Source organism: Oreochromis aureus, linkage group 20, assembly GCF_013358895.1.
Source record: "Oreochromis aureus strain Israel breed Guangdong linkage group 20, ZZ_aureus, whole genome shotgun sequence".
NCBI classification, from domain to species: Eukaryota; Metazoa; Chordata; class Actinopteri; order Cichliformes; family Cichlidae; genus Oreochromis; species Oreochromis aureus.
This window is the reverse complement of record NC_052961.1, coordinates 8,991,152-9,011,131: the sequence shown is the minus strand read 5'-3', so window position 1 is coordinate 9,011,131 and position 19,980 is coordinate 8,991,152. Positions and strand designations below refer to the sequence as shown.

At 38.8% G+C, this 19,980-nt stretch overlaps 1 protein-coding gene across 1 annotated transcript in view; it reads left to right on the top strand.

Annotated features, from left to right (window-relative positions):
* Positions 1–5,528, top strand: part of plxna2 (plexin A2) — a 163,536-nt gene extending 158,008 nt beyond the window's left edge. Inside the window, exon 32 of the mRNA XM_039604756.1 lies at positions 2,325–5,528. Within this exon, the coding sequence (XP_039460690.1) occupies positions 2,325–2,420 (96 nt within the window). The 3' untranslated portion in view covers positions 2,421–5,528. The remainder of the gene's footprint in view (positions 1–2,324) is intronic.
* The last annotated feature ends 14,452 nt before the right edge of the window (positions 5,529–19,980 follow it).

The window sequence follows — 19,980 nt, the reverse complement described above, 5'->3', positions numbered from 1 at the left end:
AAAGTACTTATCAATTCCAGGTAGTTATGACTATTTGGCATTTTTGAAAGAGGGATGAGGAATGTGGGTATTTGCTAATTAAAGTACTCTCTCCTAGTGACATACTGCCCATATTAACAACATATTCCTCAACCTGCTCTACTGTCTCTAATTTTTACAATCTTTTGTAACATGTTGTCAAACTGTATGCATTGCGCAGATTCCTGAAAATAAGTTTTATACAATATGATCTATTATACTGGCGTGTTTCTCAGGTGAGGTCGAATCTCAGTCTTGTTAAACTTTACTTGTTAAACTTACTCTGTGATAAATCCTTCCTATGAACTACATACTAAGCTCGTTCATTTACAGAATTTACCTTGAGGGCAGTCCCAGGCACTGATTGCGTAATGAGCTGTCGCCTTACTAAATCAGCCGCTAATTACTGGCAGATTGTGAGCGTAATTTGAACAAGAGGCGTGCCACAAATTTGCCCCGCACTTTAATGTTCTTATATTTTGCCCTTGGTGTTTCCAGACTATTCATAACTGGAAAAGGTTGGCGAGGTCAGCTAAGAGTCTTCAGTAGACTTCCCCAAAGCCCAGAGGTCTAGCGAGACCTGGGCTTAACAAGGCAGCACGCTTGATCTGTAGAGAAGAAAGTGAATGTCTACAAGCTCTCAGCATGTTGCTCTGTCCTTTTGCTGGTGCTGAGTTAGAGTGGACAATCTGTCATATAGGGCTCTCATGAGCAGAATCATGGGCAATACACACACGTTCTGTCAGATCGCAGGGAGCATAAAAAAGGAGGGAAGACGATGAGAAAGAAAGAGGGAGCATTTATAGAGACATTCGGCTTCTAATGTCAGCACCTCCTCTGGGAAGCTTTATCTTGACCTTTATGTTGGACCATAGTACCGCTCTCTTTTTCTCTTACTCTCTACCTCCTCCCTGTGCATTCCTTCTCTTTTTACCCATTATCCAGTCAGCTTCCCCTTTGCTCGCCATAAATCTCATATGCTCGCTTTTGCTGCAGTTGCCATTGTCTGATTCACACATGCACAGAGACGCAAACACACTCACTTCGCACACATACGTGCACCATCGCTCCTGCAGTATCTAGCAGAGTGCAGTGCGTAAAAACCTCATCTAGCACCATTAACAGTTGTTCATTCTTACTCAGCCCTTCACAAAGGTTGTGTGTCAGGCTAACCAGACCAGAGCTTCAGCTTGCTTAAATGGATTTGGGAGTTTGCAGTGGGAGCTACACCTGCGTACAGAGCTGCAGATTAATTATAGATTGCTGTCGGGCCCAAAGTGGAGGAGGAAACGTTCTGTTACGTAGCTGCCAGCCTTTAAGAGCACTTACGCAGATGAGTGGATGATGGTAGGTGGGCAAGTCAGACTCAGTGTTATGCATCTGGACAGGCAGCAAATAAAGGTTTGTCATGGTATGTTAAAAATAAAAAGGAAAAAAGAAGTTCTTGATATGATTTCCAAGTCAAATTTATAGAAAAGCTTAATAAGCCAATCAAAAAGAAACTCTTGCTTCGATAATTACATTCCTCGGACATTGAGAAAATATTTTTAAATAACACAGTGTCTAAAATACCATGAGCCTGCATATAAAACCAAAGACAATAAATGAGTGAGCTGAAATGACACGCGACAGGGATAAATGGTACATTGAAGATGACACTTTTTTTGTTGCTTTTTTCATTTTTTATTCATCCCTTACCTCAGAACTTTTTAAAATGCATATTGCATAAGATGGGTCGATGAATTATTTTGTTTAAAATATTAATAATTAAGTAAAGCACAGCATTCAAGTGTAGCCAAGAGTAGCAAATAGATGCACAGTGCCACCAGAAAGCATGTATTCAAATGGCTGCAGCATCTGGATACAGGGATTCATATCAAAGGTAATGCATATGAAGGGCTCTCGCTATGTATTTTGGCATCACTCTTACACAGATTTATTATGACAAGGCTGACACTAGATGAGAGAATGAAAAGGAGAGCCTGTCTGAATGCCTTTTGAACCCAACTTGACAAATGCCAAATTTAAAAGATGGGGCTCAGAAGATAAAACGCGAAAGACTGATGCACAAATATTTTTCGATGCTGTCAAAGTCAAAGGGAGTGATGGAATTCTTTTATCTGATGTCCATATAGAAATCTGGGAAAATTTAAACACTAAAGCATAAAGAAATTTAAAAAGCGCATTGGTATTATCTTCTTTTAAATGTAACTAGATCTGAATCTATGAACAAATTCTAACAAAAAAGTGCTGCACAGTATATTTTTACTGATGATGTTTTTTGGGGTTTCTTTTGTCATGCACAGATCACAGCAGCCCTGGATCAGGATGAACAGGCAAGGAAGCAGAGGTTGGCCTACAAAGTGGAGCAGCTCATCTCTGCCATGTCCTTTGAAAGCTGAGAGTGACTACTACTGAGAGAAAGTGAGAGAGAGAGAGAGGACCACAGTCTTTACGTGACCTACCAAAAAAGGTCTTGCATTACTTACCTCTCATCATGGGAGCTGAAACCATGAACCAGACCTGGGACCTCTGTATCTACAGCTGGACAAACATACAACTGCTTGAGTTTGTAATTCTCCCACCTCCTTTCATGACGGTGCCAACGCAGGGCCTGAAGACTGAAACGGAGGCCTCCCTGCAACTGGATTTGCTTTTGGCATAAGAGACTATACCAGAGAAGGCAACGACATGGCTTGTATTTATTTTTTTCCTTTAATTTTCCACAAAGGACACAGTCTCTGTTTGACAGGGAATTGTATGTTCCGTGAGTGTGTGTGTGTGTGCATAAAAGTGTGGGTGTGCATGAGTGTGTGTTTGTGTCATACTGAGGAAGACTCCTACAAGAAATGGAGAAACAGATTTATTCTCTACCAACTCACGGCTAAGTGTGAGGTGGAGAGAAAAAGGCGAGAAGTAGAAGAGCAGATCTCATGTTGGACAGCTGAGATTGCATTCAGAGTTCTCAGATTTTATTTTTGTACTTTGTACATTTGAATATTATCAGTTGCAGTTCCAAAATATCCACCTCGGATCCCAAAAGTGTTGCTGTGTAAAGATGCAAAGCGCGTAACACCACTTTAGATTAGCGTGATAATAAAACGGGCCATGACTCGTGTCTTCTCTCACTCCTCTCCTTGGACTGAAGCTTCACGCTACATGGACAAAGCCTCTGGTCTTTATTTAATCAGATATGTATAGGAAATCATAAAACATGTGGCCATCACATAAAAGTTGGTGGTCACAGTTAAGCCAGCATGCTTCCACCTAAACTGAAGATGATGGAGATGAAATCTGTAGTGTAATTAGGAGGTGACCTCAGATAAGCATCACTCTGGTATCAAAGGCTCTTTACAGCAGTTAGCTCATCTGTGTATGTACCAGTTGATACTTGCCAATCATTGTATGTGAATGTACAAATTTTTGTTTTTTTCATTTTGTGTCTTCGTCTGTCTGTTTTAAGTTTTACTACAAAAATTGGCTCATTTGAATTGAGCTTCATAGATATTTCCTGTAGCTTGTTGTGTGAAGAACTCAGTTTTGTTCATCCTGGCCCTGTTCCATCCAACTGCTTCATTTGGCCTAAATCGCTTTCCTTCTAAAGAAGAGTGTGTATCGTTATAGTGTCTGTTAATGCTGCAACTGTAAAGCCTGTGGCGTAAGCTGCAGTATCCAGAGGTACAGTGGCAGTTTGAAAAGAGCAGGTAAAAGCAGCTGGTTTCTGTGCTCACATTTTATGTCCACTTTTTTTATCTTTTCGGGACCTCGATCAACCTTTTGTGTAATTTGCATGCATGGTGTCACACATCAAAAGTGTTTGAGGGTCCGTCTTTTATTTTTCTCAAGTGCCAATGAGTCACACTTTAGTTGGCCAGTTGAAATGTTAGCTGATGGAAGATCTTACCTAACCACCACATGTCTTCGCACAGATAATAAGAAGTCTGCGTGGGCCTAGTTTGACTAAGTGCCAAAAGATCCCGGTGTTTCAAATAGTTCACAAATGTATCACAATCGGTTTATGCTTTACAGAGGAAGCAACACTCGCATATTTGAGTGTATATTCAGTTAAAACAGAAGATTTAAAAACTGGAATGGTGAGTTTTCAAACTCACAAAAGGTACGAAACATAAGCAGAAGGGGGGGGGGGCTGAGAATAAGAAGAAAAACAGAGAGTTAAAGTGTGTTTTGTGTCATGTGATGCATCTCCTGACTTGAACCAAACATTAACAAGCTTAGAAGCTAACTCTCCAGACTTTAGCTGGATGACAACAAACTGTAGATTTCATCCTCTGGATAGGTTATTTCATTTCTTCCAAAATATATATTTGCTTGTTGTTTACATCAAGTACTTGAAAAAAAAGGTAGTAGTAAAGAGTTGTACCGTGTACTGCAATTGTGTGTGTTGAGAGCATGGTAAAGGTGGGTGAAAGGTGCTTCTTTTCTCTGTGGCCTTAGATACCCACCTGCTTAGTGTTCCCATACCTATTAGTTCTCGTCTAGGGCACCGTCCTTTCAGTGCTTCAGAGCCCTTTAGGGTTGTTTTCTCTCTCTCTTCTCTTTTTTTTCTGTCTTCTTTTTTTGGTACTGTTACCTGGCCCTGGCACTCGGCTGAGAACTGTCTTAGCGAGATGAAGTAAAAGGAAAGGTGAAGAGGCTGTGGCCTTGCTAAAGTAGACGTTGCCTCGTGCAGTACTCGGCATCTTGAGCTGTTTGAAGAGAAGTCTTGAGAAATGAGGAGCAATGGAGAGGTAGAAAGAGTGAAAACCCCTTTAGCTCTAGTTTCCTACTCCAGCTTTGAAGCTTCTCTTTGATCTGAGTCAGTTGTGTTCACAGTGTGATCAGGAGATGTAAAGAAAAAAAACATCAAACTAACAGGCAGGAGAAATGCAGGCTGAGGTGACGACTGAGTGCTATGACTTTACCCGACCAGTGGGGGCAGAACTACGAAAGGCCAATTCATCTGTTTATTCATCTGAAAAAGCAGCTTCTTACAGAAGTGCTTTGCCAACACAAAAGAGAAGATATTGGATAACTTATAACATAACTGCCTTAGTCGAGTTTGACTTTCTTAAACTTTCTTATATTTTTTTTGCTTCTTTTTCTTTGCAGTGAACACGACATCGATTTGAAAACTTTGTATGTTTTTTTGCAATAATTTATTTCACTTTATTTTGAAAGGACGAGAACTGATCTTTTAGTAATGAAATCTGTTCATGATCATAAGATCATATTCTTGAACTTAGGAGATCCATAACGTTTAAATTGTAATGCCCAGATCTAGTAACTATTGATAATGTTAAAGTTTTGCCATAAGTTATTTAGTTTTTCTGTGTTTTGTGAACGCAATACACTTCTGTACCTTCTTGCTACTTAATCCTCTGCTCAACATCTATAGGTACACAATTCCGCACACAGTACAGACTCAAAGCAGAAATCTTCTTCCTTTTGATTAAGGTGTCTTCCCAATTTCAGCGAATAGAATTGTATCCTCCTCATACCTCACATTGCTTTTATGTAAGTAATGCTTATTATCATTTTAACAGGACCTAAATGCCTTTTCCTTCTCCAAGGAATAAAATGTATGTTTATTACAGTCCTTCCAACTCTTAGATGAGCTCGCCCTATAAAGAATAGTGATTAACAAAATCAGGCAGACAAGTTGGTGAAGAATGGCTTTGATTTTTTTTTGTTTATTTTGTCTTTGTGTGAGATTTTTTGCATGCATTACAATTTATGTTTTAGTTATGCCTGGTATTCCATATCGACCCGCACCATCGTCAGTCTAATGGCAATTCTTCCATTTGCAAATGTCTTAAATCACAGCTGAATGCACCTTTTTTGTGAAAGAGATTTTTTTGTTACTAAATAATAGCTTGTTTCCATGCTGTATGCTCATTTCTAGAAACCTTTTTAATTCAGTTTGAACTGAGAAGAAAAGAAGTTTGTTTACTCTTTCTGCAGTGCAGAATCCCATTTGACTGCCAGTTGTGTGATATGGAGAGATGCTCATGAACACAACCTCTTTTCAGATGAAGTTGATTACTAATTGAAGATGCTTTGTGCTCTTTTTGGCTCCTGGTGAAGTGTGCTGCTGAAGAGATGGTGTCGTGGTTTCGACTGGCGCATGCCATTCCTTATACAGAACAAAGAATTAAATTAGCATTTCTTGTGTTTGCTTTTTGGCATCAGACAGGAACTGAAAAATCCAGATCAGTGTATTGCTCACCACGTATTAAATGAGTATCCTTCCATTATAAACACATTGTAAACAAACCCTTTGTAGACACTGGAGTTCTGTAAAATAGTAATTACTGGCGATGATGATGATGATGATGATTATAATAATAATGGCTGTCTGTTCTTGTTTTATAAAAGTGTTGTGAAAAATTGTAAGAAACTTAAAATATTTAAAAAGGTTGTTCTCTTGTTTTTTATTTGCTTTGATTTTGTTATGATAATATATTATTGTGTACCTAATGTAAATATGAAGCACACCTATTTTGCAAGCCAAGGATTCACTTTGTACTGTTGTTATATATAAATAAACTTTGCTGGTTAAAAATTGCGTAGAACCAAAATCAGTTATCACGTTATTGTCTTTGTTTTAAGCCAATGGAAAGAGACGACTTGCAGCTGGTTCTGAAGCGAGTCCTGGGGTGTTTTGTATCTCCGAAGGCAGGGGTTGCCCCCCCTCCTTCTTCTCCCCAAGAGCTACAGTTCCAACAGAGCTTAAAGTTCTCCAGTACTGTGCCGGAGGGCCATTTTCGATTCATAAATGTATAATTATATTTCTAGGGAAGTATTCTCACTCATTTTTCTAACTGTTGCACAGCAAGAACAGTGCTGTATCGGTTTCTACACGGCTATAGGAAGCTTGTATTTTGTTTTCCCCAAATAGACATGCATTATTATCATAGTAAGCATTTGTTTACACAGTGGCTCAAAAATGCATGCAACTATTTGGTTTTGATTTTATATCATGGTGGGCAGTGGGCATAATGTTATACTGTATATACTGTTCAGAGATGGAAAAACATGCACTGAAAAGTTTAAAATATAGACATTATGCATATTCTTTACAGCTTGGACAGTTACCAGACTGTTTCCAACTGAGGAAATGGCGAGTAATGCATTTTTCTGCAGTTTTAATTGACCTTTCAAGTTAACATGAAGATTCACATTTACAAATGATGATATTATGCTGTAGGTTTTACCACAGCTGTCATTCCTTTGCTTTCTAGTCTACAGCACCATAGGCTATGTTTTGTAATTTAAAAACTGGAAGATGCAGAGGATGATAAATTTGTTGAACTGCTTTGCTTTTATATAAGCATGGGGAGATGCACCCTAGTGGCTTATTGAAAGAAGGTTGTTTCAAAGCACTTTCACTTGTTAAACTCAGAAACTACAACCATCGTTTACATGCAATCTGTGCTCCATGCTCACTGACTCAGACACTGCAGTCCACTCCAGCTATGACTGTAAAGGTTTATGCCACTGCTACACATTTTCAGCTAATTATGCAAACTTTTTTTATATACATTGTAAATATACATTTTTGTTTAGTCTGCAAGAAAATATAATTATATCGTTTTCATGCTACTGTACTTGAGGAAGCCAGAAAGCATGAAATCTTGTTAACACAAAGTTTAATGGCCTTGACCTTGCTTCACAACTCTGTTAAGTTTAGTAAAAGTCAGCATGGTATCATTTATTTACGTCTTTCTTTATTAGCATAGTCCTGCTGACATCAGTGCTCGGTCACCTTGGAAACTTGATCTTGAACAGGATTTTTACATTTGTGCCAATCTGAGAAAGGGAGACTAGTCTGCTGTAGCCTCTCTGCAAGAGAGCGACTTGCAAGTTGGCAAACACTGAATGTGTTGGGAAATTAGGCATTATTAATTTCCACAAAGAATAAGAAAGTAAATATGCAGTAAAATAACATTTAAAATTGATTCTGTTGCTAAAAAAATAACAGAGCACAAGGAGCAGAGTGAGCTGTGTAAATGTCAGCTATAAGATATCTGTAGTTTTGACTCTGAAGACACTAAAAATTTGAATCTGTATGGTTATGGCAGTCAGAGCTTTAGCATTGTTAACTCAATGAGAATTAATAAGTAGCAGACACCAGTAAGAAGCGAATTTCAGGTGTGAGGGGAACCAGAGGAGAACTGTGGTAAGTGACCAACATGAGCTACTTTCCTTTTCTTTTACAAAACAACAATTTAACATTAGCTGATTCTTTAAGACAAAACAGAAACAGCTGTGTAAAAATAAAGTCATGATTCTCATCTATAATAAAAACCAGAACCGTATGGAGACTTTTACTAAAAGGCAATCAGGGACGATGCTTCCCTCCACTCACCCACCCAAATCCTCCTCCTCCTCCACTATTTAACAATTTAACAAAACAAATTAGATGAGATTAAAATATTTGTGTTGCCTGTCTTCACTCTGCATCTTAATTTTTCTTCACTCCTTACTGGTTAAAGAGTTGTAAAATATTACTGCTTGTATAGTTAAATACATATCTACTATATTACCAAAATCAATGTATTCTTAGCTGATAGTGAGAAGTGGTGGAGGACTTTTTCAAAACATTCATTTAGGAAAAGCAGTAATGAAACACAAAACTGTATTATTGGGAAAACTTGTCAAAAGTAAAAATATTTATTCTGCAGGAAAAAAATCTTGTTCCCTGTCAAATGGACATATTACTCTGCATTTGTTTCAGCTCATTTTAAATGATTTATTCTATTTAATTTCCAGTATCTTTTTCTAGAAAATGATATATTCATAGTGACTGAAAAAAAAAACAGTTGTTCATAAGTTCTGAAACAAAGTGAAGTAAAAAGTATACTAAAATATACAAATAATCAAAAGACATCAGCTGAATTAAAAGCCTTGTTCCTCACCCAAGTTACCAAACATGTTTTTTGTTTTTTTCAGAAGTAAGGATGTTGACATTATCTTTATTGTTGTTGCACAAAAGGACAAGAGCATGATGGTAAAGACAAATAACACAAAGCTGAGTGTATGCTGACCCCACCTGAGCACCCACAGCCTGATCTTCAGCAGGTAACAAAGACGGTGATGAGCAGTCAGGCTTGAAATCTCCATTTCTACCTGTTTATGTTTCTAAGTTAGAATCACTGTGGAGATCGCTTTAAGGTGGTTTTTGAGGTGGTTCTCAACTTGGCATTGTGTTTATATGTAAGAACTAAAAGAAAAATTGTATGCGTGTCCTCATCAGGATAGAGACTTGTGTTGTTGTCTGGGACTGTAGCCTGTGGTGTATATTGTTAACTGCTAATTGTGAGACAATGGGTTTCAGGTCATTTTACAGAGTAACAGAAAGTATTGAAGTGATCAGTGAAACTAATTACTTTTTCCCGGCAAGTAATTAAGTTACATACAGCATTACTTTTGAGTAATCACCCTAACACTGTTTACAGAACAGTTCATGTTTTATTAAGATGAATCTCTGAACGATCACCAATCACCCTTGCTCCCCTTGGCACCTCTAAAATGAGCTGCTCCTGAAAGTCGCATCATGCTCCCAGCTTGAGTTTGAGCAAACCACACTCTCACAATAATATGAAACTCAGACTCAGTGGCACCGACTAGTACACAGAATGCAGAGGCACAGAGCTGGGAGGACTTGTTGAAAAAAGAAAACAGCTTTTTTTAATGAACAGCACAGCGTGCTGCTTAAAATCCACACTTTTTCATCTGAATTAAAGTATATATTTCTTACAAATTTATGAAGGTTTTACATAAATAAAACTGAATTTAATTGAATTGAATATTAATTTCAAAGAAATGTATACTTTAGTATACTTTAGCTGTAAGACTTGCATTACCGTTACTTTTCTAGTAATTTCACTGGTTTGGTTGGTTAGTTGTTTGCTTCAGACCAAGTTCTGTTAATCTTGTAGATAAATGTCTGTGAAACTACCAGGAGAGAATTTTGCATTTGAAATAATTTGAAATAGCCTACACAAATAAGTCCACAGTTGTGGAAAATATAATTTCAACTCAATGACTCCAATTTCATCACACATCTACCACCATGTTTCAGAGTTTCTAGGAGATGTTTGATATGCTGTATTTCACCAAGCATAGAACTGTGCATCATGGTGAAACATTTTTCACTTTGGCCTCAAACGTCCAAAACATATTGTTGCAGAAATCTTATGGTTCAGATGCAACTTTGCAAACTTAAGCTGACATCTTCTTTTAAGAAATAAAAGGCTTTCCTCTTGCAACCCTTCCAAACAATCCATACTTTCTCTGTCTTTTTCTAACTGTACTGTTGTGAACTTTAATGTTTATCATGCTGAATGAGGCCTACAGAGTCTGATGTGGAGCTCCTGGTTATTTACTGTTTCTCTGAGCATCCCACAGTCTGATCTAGTGGTGAATTTAGTCAGACGTTCACTTCTGAGAAGAGTGGCAGCTGTCTTGAATGTTCTCCACTTGTGAATAATCTTTTTCTCTGTACAGTGATGGGACTTTATATTGATTGGAAATAGCCTTATAACCCTTCCCAGACTGATGGGCAAAAATTGCTTCTCCAAGATCGCTGCTGACGTCTTTCCTCCTTGGCATTGTGTAACACACACCTGAATCTTTTTTTAGTAGTGGTCACACTCACTGATTAATTAATCAAGTGCATTTGATTAGGAGAATCTGGCAACTACTTATCCTCTTAATTCTGATGGAAGGAGAAAGAGTTTAAATTAAACTAAACTTCCTGTTTTTCTAGATTCTGATATTTAGTTCAAACTTCACCAGCTCCTTTTCACCTGCCTAAATAAATCATGTTTCTGACACGTTTAGCTGATTATATTCACTATATTTGGATTAACAAGCAATGAAATCAGTTTACCTAATAATGAAATCGATTTGCTTCCTGTCTTTCCCTTTACACTTCCTCTTTTGAAGCCCAATTTTGAAGTCCGACCATTGTCTCCACAAATCTAACAGTATGCGGGCCGCAGAGTGATGGATGTCCGTCTCCCCGTAGCTCTGGGTTCATCATGAAATCGACCTAATACTCTCACTCACCTCCTGCTGAATGGTTAACAGGAAAACCAACAGCTACAACGTACTGAATTGCAGTCATTTGTCTTCATACAGGTCTGTTTGGTCAGGCTAGGCTCAGCTTCTCTAAACCAACACAAGGGCTCCAATTACATTAGGTTAGTAATAAAGGTGTGGGTCAGTGTGTGCAGCTGGTCTAAAATAGCCCTGAGGTCATTCATTCCACCAAGGATGACTGAGAATAAGGCATCAGATCACTCTACTTATTAAAGAAGATTGCAGAATAAGTAAATGGGTACAGTGAGAGACAGAAAGGAGGTTTAGGTGCCCATGTTAGTGTGAAGTCTAAGTAAGATTCTTCATCTTTAACAGCTCATTGTGTAATAATGTCACACTGACATTGTGGCTGCTGGCTCCTTTCAACCAAAACAATGACAAAATAAATTGTGCGACAACCGCACCATTATTAGATAGTCATATTATCTAATGGTGTCATGCCTGATATAAAAGTAGATTGAACAGAATCTATTGATCTGTTTTATGGATGATCATTCATTCTGCATGACGCAGTTGAAAGATGTAGTCTCACAAAACTCGCTGAGTTGTCATAAACCTGCTTTATGCCGCTTAACATCTTGGGGCAGTCAGTGTATAGAGCAATATGTGTTCTATATCTTGAGTCCTTTGGCCATCTCTTCAGTTTTTTTTCTGTCTCTCTCTCTAGGGAAGGTCTAATCCCTGCTGCTTCTAATCCTGTACTGCTGAGACCAATTCAAATCCATGCGGGACTTAACGCCCTGTAATGCCTTTACAAGTAGTTGCATAAAGCTGACATCCCATTCGTTCTGGGTAGGATTCTCAGCCTGGATTACAAGGCAAAATCTGAAATAATTAATGTGAGGGTGCCAGGGGTGATTTCAACCCTATTTCTAAGAATCTGTGTATATTAATTTTTAAGTAAAACAATCCCTAATACATTTTTTTGGACCTCTGTGCTTCCAATTCTGATAGCGGTTTAAATGTTTGTTGAAAGTTTTTGACTTGCCATCATGTTTTTGTTTTTTTCCCCACATCTGTCTAGTCTCTCTGTGTTCCGTCTCCATGGCTGTCTGCGTTCTCTGTCTTATCTAGTTAAGTTGTTTGTAGTCCTGCCTCTGTATTTTCTCCCTACCTGTAACCGTGTCCATCTCTTTGTGTTTCTCCCTATGTTTCTGTCTTGCCACCATGTCTGTTTATCCCAAGTACCAGTGTCAAATTCACGTCTTGGTCTGAGTCTCAGTATGTGTGTGTGTGTGTGTCTTCTGTTTGATTTTTATATTCACCTATCTCATGTTAAGTTTTGCTTGATTTGACTCGTTAGCAATGATTCAGTTCAGCTGTGTTTCCACGTGTCTCCACTTCCCTTGATCACCCTCTTGTGTATATGTTGTATGCGTCTCCTGCTGTTTGTTGTCGTGTTCTCCCTCATTGTGGGTGCTGTGTCTGTCTGTTCGTCTGTCAAACTTGGCTTTTTGTCTGCTTGTAGTCAGTCAGCTGGTTTGTTCTGTGCTCTGTCATAGTTTTGCTTTTGTTTTTTGTTGGCTTTTGTGCCAGCAATAAAGCTGTGGTTTCTAGTTTTATCTCTTTCTCCTGAGTCCTGCATTCCAGTAATGTCCATAGCATTTAGAAGTGAAGTTGTAATGAATCAAGTATTTGTACAATATGGATTTCTTACAAACATTTACAAATACAAATAGTAATAAAAATATGCTGTTTATAAGACTTAAATAGATCACATCAGCAAGTGCGTGCTGCCACTAATTGCATTACCTCTGGCTAAGACGAATAAGCAATCTAGTATATTTTAGAAAGCAGATACATTTCCTTCTTAAAAGATACCACGCTGATTATATCAATTTCTTGTCATAATGCTACAGTCATTGCGATTGTAATGGCTGTAATGTTTGAAAATTCATTAAAAGAAAAGATAATGGGTGGTGTTCTAATTTCATGAAATAGAACCCCACAGAGAGCGTGGGTAAAATGAGAAAAAGAAAAAATGGTAGGAAGAGAAAATGGAGACAAGGTTTTGAAATAAAGGAAAAATACAAACCAAGTCATTGACTGTAAAGAAAGACTGATTCTGACACAGAGAAGACATAAGAAACCTTATTCAGGCTGAAGATGACACAAAAGAGAAATATGGGTTGCGGTTGTTGAAGTTACTCTGAAAGAAATTTCAAACTAACATGAATCCAGTTTTTATAAGGACTCAGCACAGGCTCTATTTATAGTGTGGCTTCCCGCTGTTGGAGCTGTCATTCTTGCTGTGCTCTGCAGCCCATCTCACCTGCCCCATACGATCCTCTCTCTCATTAGAACGCCACAGCAAAACACACGCCGCCACGTCTGTTGGCGCTCTGCATGATTCGCAGGTCAGAGACTCATTCAGCAGCACGTGTTCTACTATTTACCGGATGTGTTATTTTCATGTGTGTACGTAATTGTCAGTGTGTGCAAGGCTGTTTGAAAGCACACGTGAACAAACTAGTGCTTAATCTGCAATATGAGGCCTGGGGATTGTGTAAACATATTCATAAGAAACGCAAAATTGTACAGGTATTAATTGAGTGTTTCTCTCATGCATGGGCATCTAGAAACTTTCGCAATGACATTTGCTGACAAGAAGTTCTTCAACTTTTCCGAGGACTGTGGCTGTCCCTTTTAGCAAGCAAGCCTGATGATCAGTCTCTGGTTGCGACTTGTCCAAGCTCCCTGAGATGGTAATGAGGCTCTCACAGCAGGGCTGCTGACAGCCTCCTGTTGTGTGGCCTCATCTCTTTTAGCAGTGCACAGCAAAAACAAAGGGGTGGGTGGCTGGCGTCAATTCGACCCAGTGTCCCCCGGTCCACCCATACCAACTGTGCTTCCAGAAAGTGCAGGGGTAAGTATTTTTCAGCTATGCAAATACACGGGGACATTAAAATACACAAGCGCACCCAGGAACAGGGATGTGTTATGAATATGAAGTCATGGAACAAATATAATTTTGTGCGTCTGTGCACCATGTGTCCACACACACACACCTACACATGCACACAGCGACACTAACTCAACTACCCTGCTGATTTCAGGCGCAGGGTGCAGGTGAGAAAAGCTTGCCAAATTTCCCTAGCTGGAGCACTCGTTTGCATATGCAGATGTTAATTACCACTGGAGCTTGTATGGGCCAATCGGCAGGCTGCTGGAACAGCTTGTGCATCTCTCTCTCTCTCCCCACAGGTCGCCGTTTCCACGGTTACTCCCCTGGCTGATAATAAAGATAATCACCTCAGATTTCCTTCATGGCTCATTTTCTCCTACTCGCTTCTGAAAGGCCAGAGCGCCGCTGTCTGATTTTCCACGCCGAGCTCTTATCAGTGCGCCAGGGCCGAGGACTGGGGTGGGGGCCAAGTCGATGAACCACCTGCCACATACTCACCAGAGGGGACAGATCTGTTCAGTCAGGGTCTCAGATATGGTGGGGTAATGAGTGCGAGATCATCCATCCGGTATGGTGTAATTGTGGTTGGAATAAGAGCTTGGATGAGAGCAATGTCAGATCAGATGAGATCTGGCGAAGGCTGTTATCACACAAAGACTGACAGGACTGATCCTGGCCTGTGCCGTTAGAAAGCAAGTAGGGTTTCAAAAAGCTTGAAATTAAGAGCATTAGATCAAAGGATATCAATCAGATAATTTAGATTGAATTATTCTTGGACCTCAGTGGCAGTTTAAATGGTTAAAGGTTATGAGGTGCTTGGGTAATTCTGAGTTTCATGAGGTGCATTTGTCAGTATAAAGCAACATGTTTAAATTTTTACACTACACTTAATCTTCTTTCACCGTAATCTCTTGTCATTAAACATGGCCCGTTGTACCACTGTATATCCAGTTGATACCTCTTAAAGCAAGCCATCTGCTATGGGCCCGTACAAAAGATCCAATTCCCACTCAGTCTCTCTCTCTCTCTCCCCCTCTGCCAACCCCCCCGTTCTTTCTGTCTCCCTCCTTGCGCTCCCTTGAATCCATTGTCCGGATAGAAACGTGCCTTGGATAGCAAGGCCTTGCTTTCGGCACACTTCTTTGAGAATTATTTAAGGTTTAGGAGTTTCTGTGAAATGAATATTTGATGTGGAGGACCTGAGCGTCTCCTGACGAGCCCAGAGCAACACTTCAGAGAACGACTGGTGTGAGGTGTATAGCTCCCTGCTTCAAAACACACACACATGTGCACACACACACACAAAACCTCACCCGCTCATCACCATACACAGAAAATATACCAGACATTTTATGGCAGATTATTGAATGAAAAGGTCTTCATTGTGGAGTCTGGAGGATGTCCAATCTGATCCTGGATGCATGTTGTCCGAGGCTTTTATTTGCCTTTTTCCTTTAACCTTTGTTTCTTTTCTTTTTTTTCAAGATTCTTCAAAATATAGACTATTTTTCCTCCTTCTTCTTCTTCTTCTTTTGGTATTCACCATTCAGGCCTTTTCTTCTCCTCAGATTTTCATCTGAGTGTATGCCACATTACCATGAATCATAAAGTCCTTATGTTTTATATGCACTTATCTCCAGTTTTTCCTGTTACCACAAGAGTGCAGAGTTGAGATATTCAGAAATATCTTTTCCCTTTGTTGCAGGGGGTGGCGTTTTCAAAAGCCTGGTCTTAGAGTGCCACCTCATGGTATGTTGGTGAGATAACTTGTGAAAATCTTCCTTGTGAAGTCAAGCAAACAAGAAGCAATCTTAGCAGAAATCAAACCATTAAAACTATTAATTGTTCAATACAAGACATGTTAATCTGGAGTCTGAGCTCAAATATTGTGAGAAAATAGATTAATAATAATATATTAAATATGTTGTTCCTATAAGATTTTTCTTGTAGCTCTTGATAGAGCCCCTGAACTTTGGCAAAAACATTAGATCTGGTTTGAATTATCAAGTTTTACACAAGAAGACCTCTTAACAGCTGACAGTCTGATTCATGACATTACACTCCAGAGATTAATCAAACAGATACATGTAATGAGAGCCATCTGAGCAGCCAGTACGTTAATAAATTAAATCCACAGACCTTATCTGACCGCATGCTCCCAGAACATACAGTCTATATAGTAGACCAACTTGGGATGCCAATAATATGATAGACATCTGCTGTCACGCAAATGAATGCGTTTGCTTTTTCTGGATCGTGACTGTGATGAATGCAACAATAGTTTTAAAGTTTAAAAAAAAATAATAATTTAACAGATTTAAAAACAAGAACAGTAAAAATATAATATAATGTAATAAAAAATAGACGATGCTGTTCTTGCCTTTCTTGTCTCTGTTTTTCTTCATCATCGCCTGCTGTTGTGACAAAATAAATAAATAAATCCGATTAGTTATATAACTTGGACGAATAAATGATTGCTCAGTGGAACTCCACAGACTGGAATTTTCAAAAAGATGTCAAAGTGAAGTTTGACTTCTGAACTGCTTTTAGAAGTACTAAATACTTTGGTCTCTGCAAGTGCTTATCTCTGCATTAATATGCATATATACTGTACGTAAGAAAGGATCGGGGATTTAAATCTCCTGGGATTCTGATGTAGAATCTCGGAGACCCAAAGCACTCCCAACCTCTGCAATCCCCTTAACCTTGAGCATAAATCACTTCAATATGTCTACCAAGCCACCCAATCAGAGCCAATTAGGGCTAGTTACAGGACTGTAGAGTTTGCCCTTTTCAAAAAAGAAAGAGAGAAAGGACATAAGGAAGCTGGGGATGAAGAGGAGACTCAAAAGGAGGTTGTGGAGAGACTAAAAGAAAGGCAGACAGAGAGAGAGAGAAAGGGAGTATACAGTATGAGGGCATGTGTGTGGCAATGACTGTTGTTATTAACATTCTCTAGTTTATAGTGGAATCTTTTGAAAAGTGCAAGGAAAAAGGAGTAAAAAATATGCTGTGTTGACTAACTTTCCAATTTGGAATATTGTATTCAAGACTTAGAATGCTCCAGAAACACTTGCACTCGGTACATGTGTGCTTTAGGCATTGGGCGGGGTCGGCAGGGACCATGGGACTATTATGGAACAATAGGAGAAGACTTCCTTCAGAGGGGAGTGCTAAAAAAAAAAACATCTGTATGAGATCAAGGCAATGGAGAGAAAGAGTGAAAGTTAAAGGTGGGAGGAGAAAGAAGGAAAGGATTTTGGCACTGCACTCAGACAAAAAAACAAAACTGTGTTTTGGAAAGCACAAAGTACGGGCCTCGTCTATAAAGAGGGTCATGCATATCAGAACTAAATGGGTGACTAAGAGAGGAACATTTTTTCCAACTTTATTATCAAGACTGACTATCAGATATTTCTTTACTGTTCCCAAAGGAGATATTAAGCAGTATGTTGTACGGGAAATATATTTATGCAGAAATATTTTGGGGGTTTCCCAGAACCTGCTACCTCTGTTTATTGTTGGTATCTCTGTCGCAACTAGCAATCTGTTTTACTCATGAGGGCGTATCCATAGACTGTATCAATGATAAACACAGTGACTTCCACATTTGGCTCTAAAAAAGAAAGCTTTCTGACAACTCTAACGTTTTATATATCAAAAAATTCAATTAAATTTAAATTAGACCTTGAACAACAACATGTGACATATTACACTATGCCATTATTTATTTAACATTATCTATTGTGTGAAAAGCCAAGTAGACCCATGTTTCAATAGTTTTTTGAATCGTGGGTGAATAGTTAAATAGTCTCAGCCTTCATAACTTCAAGTATTCTGAGGTAATGGTTTTCTGTATGGCTATCAGTCTCTCTCATCGCTGTGGAGGAATTTTGGCCCGCTCCTCTTTAGAGCATTGCTTCAGTTCATTGAAGTTTGCAGCTAGTTTGTAATGATAACGCGCAGTTTTCTTAAGTTCTTGCCACAGTATTTCAATCAGGTTGACTTCTGGACTTTGAGTCATTGAAATACCTTCATTCTTTTATTTTCCCCCCATTCTGTTATGAATTTGCTGGTGTTTATTCTACTGTTACACAAAGCTTTTGGACACTTTTGGACACTTGTCGTAAAACTATAGAATACTTTTGTATAGAAAGGAGTTTATGGTTAACTCAGTCACTGCAAGGTTACCAGGTGCCCACATCCTGTGGCTGCAAAACAAGCCCCGATCATCATTGCTCCACTACCATGTTGCTTTTAGCCATTTGTGCTGATGTGCTGTGTTTGTGTTTCCAAACGTGCCGCTGTGCATCATGGCCAGTCATCTCCACTGTGGTTTTCTGTTCAAAGGACATTGTTCCAGAAGGCTTGTGGTTTGTTCAGATGCAATTATGTAGAGCTAAACTGTGCTGCCATTCTAGATGGAAAGGGTTTTCTCCTGGCAACCTTTTCAAGCAAGCCACACTTTCCATACAAGTGGCCACACTTGCTAATTATCAGTCAGTCCAGCGCATTTGATTATCAGCACCTGGCTGCTACTTTTCCTCTTCCTATGAAAGCATTCGGGGTTTTTCTTACACTGCTTCTGTATTTTGGTTTAGTTATTGGTACCAAAAATATTAAATTTAGTCTACCATCATCATTCAAGAATATTCAGTCAGAAGTCTGGCTGGTGCAAACTGTACTTTATTCCTGCATCTGCTATGTCTTCCTCCCTGCTGAAAAACTTGGAAAGATCTGTCCCGTTTGTCTGTCATGGGCTTGAGGTTATCACTGGGTCTGTCTGACAAGTTGTATGCTTTATTGTTAGCTCATACCATGTGCAAGGAGAATGGCAGGAAACAGAAAAGGAATTTCAGTTCAGGAGAAATGATGGATGGAGACTAAACTGGGGCTGAAGGGTAACTGTATTGGCAGGACACAGAGAGTGGGACTTTTGTTGTTTCCTTAAACACTTTAGGTCAAATCATCACTGACTTCCATGCGTAGGAAACCTCCCCAACAGTATGTGCTTACTGTAGGCTCCTAAACCACACCCCAGTTCAACAAATGAAAAGAGAAGCAGGGAAGCGTCTTTACTTCAGATCCCATCTTATGTTGTCCCATAATACTTCACCTGAGCTGTTCAAATGTCACTGTTTCATTAATCTACTCACTTTTATTTTTTATATATTTCTACACAAAGTGCTTTACAGAGAAGAAAAAAAAATTCAGAATTGTTTCCACAACTGTTTGATGGGATCTTTCAAATTCCACATGGTGTGTAAAAAGTTGGACATGATGCTCTATATCAAAGTTATTAAAGAAGAGACATAAAAGTTACTGTGTTTTTTAACTATTTAAAAGAATTGACAAACTGAAAAATTAACGAAATGCAAACAGGTATTACACTTAAAGCTGAATGAAATTATATAACTAAAGGCCATTTTTAAAATAAAAAACACTCTGAAATTGTTTTTTTTTTTAATGTTTTACTTTTGCCCTTTACTTAAAAGTTAAGTAATCCAAGTTCAGCATTCATCATATGATATTCCACAGCACAGAGGAAGGGAACACAGAAGGATATGACCCAGGGCAGAAAGAGTGAAAAGAGAAAATAACATTCACTAAGCCACCAAAGTCTTTCCTGAATTCTAGTATTTTAGAAAAAATATATATATATTTACATTTTTAACAATATTACATCAATATCAGCTCTAAAATTATGTTTGATCACTCACATGTCATGTATGTTTCCACTGATGGGTCCTTAGAGCCTGATCTAGAACACAAAAAACCAACCAACTCCAAAATGTCCTTAAAAAAGAAGAAGAAAAAAAAGGGCCCTGAGGGTCAGAGTTTCTGCTAACATGTGCTGATCCTCGTGATGTCCTGGCAAAGCCCTCCTCACTACACAGAGAATTCTTTGTGTATTTCAAGAAAAATAAGTCAAATGGTAAGTTAGCAAGGGC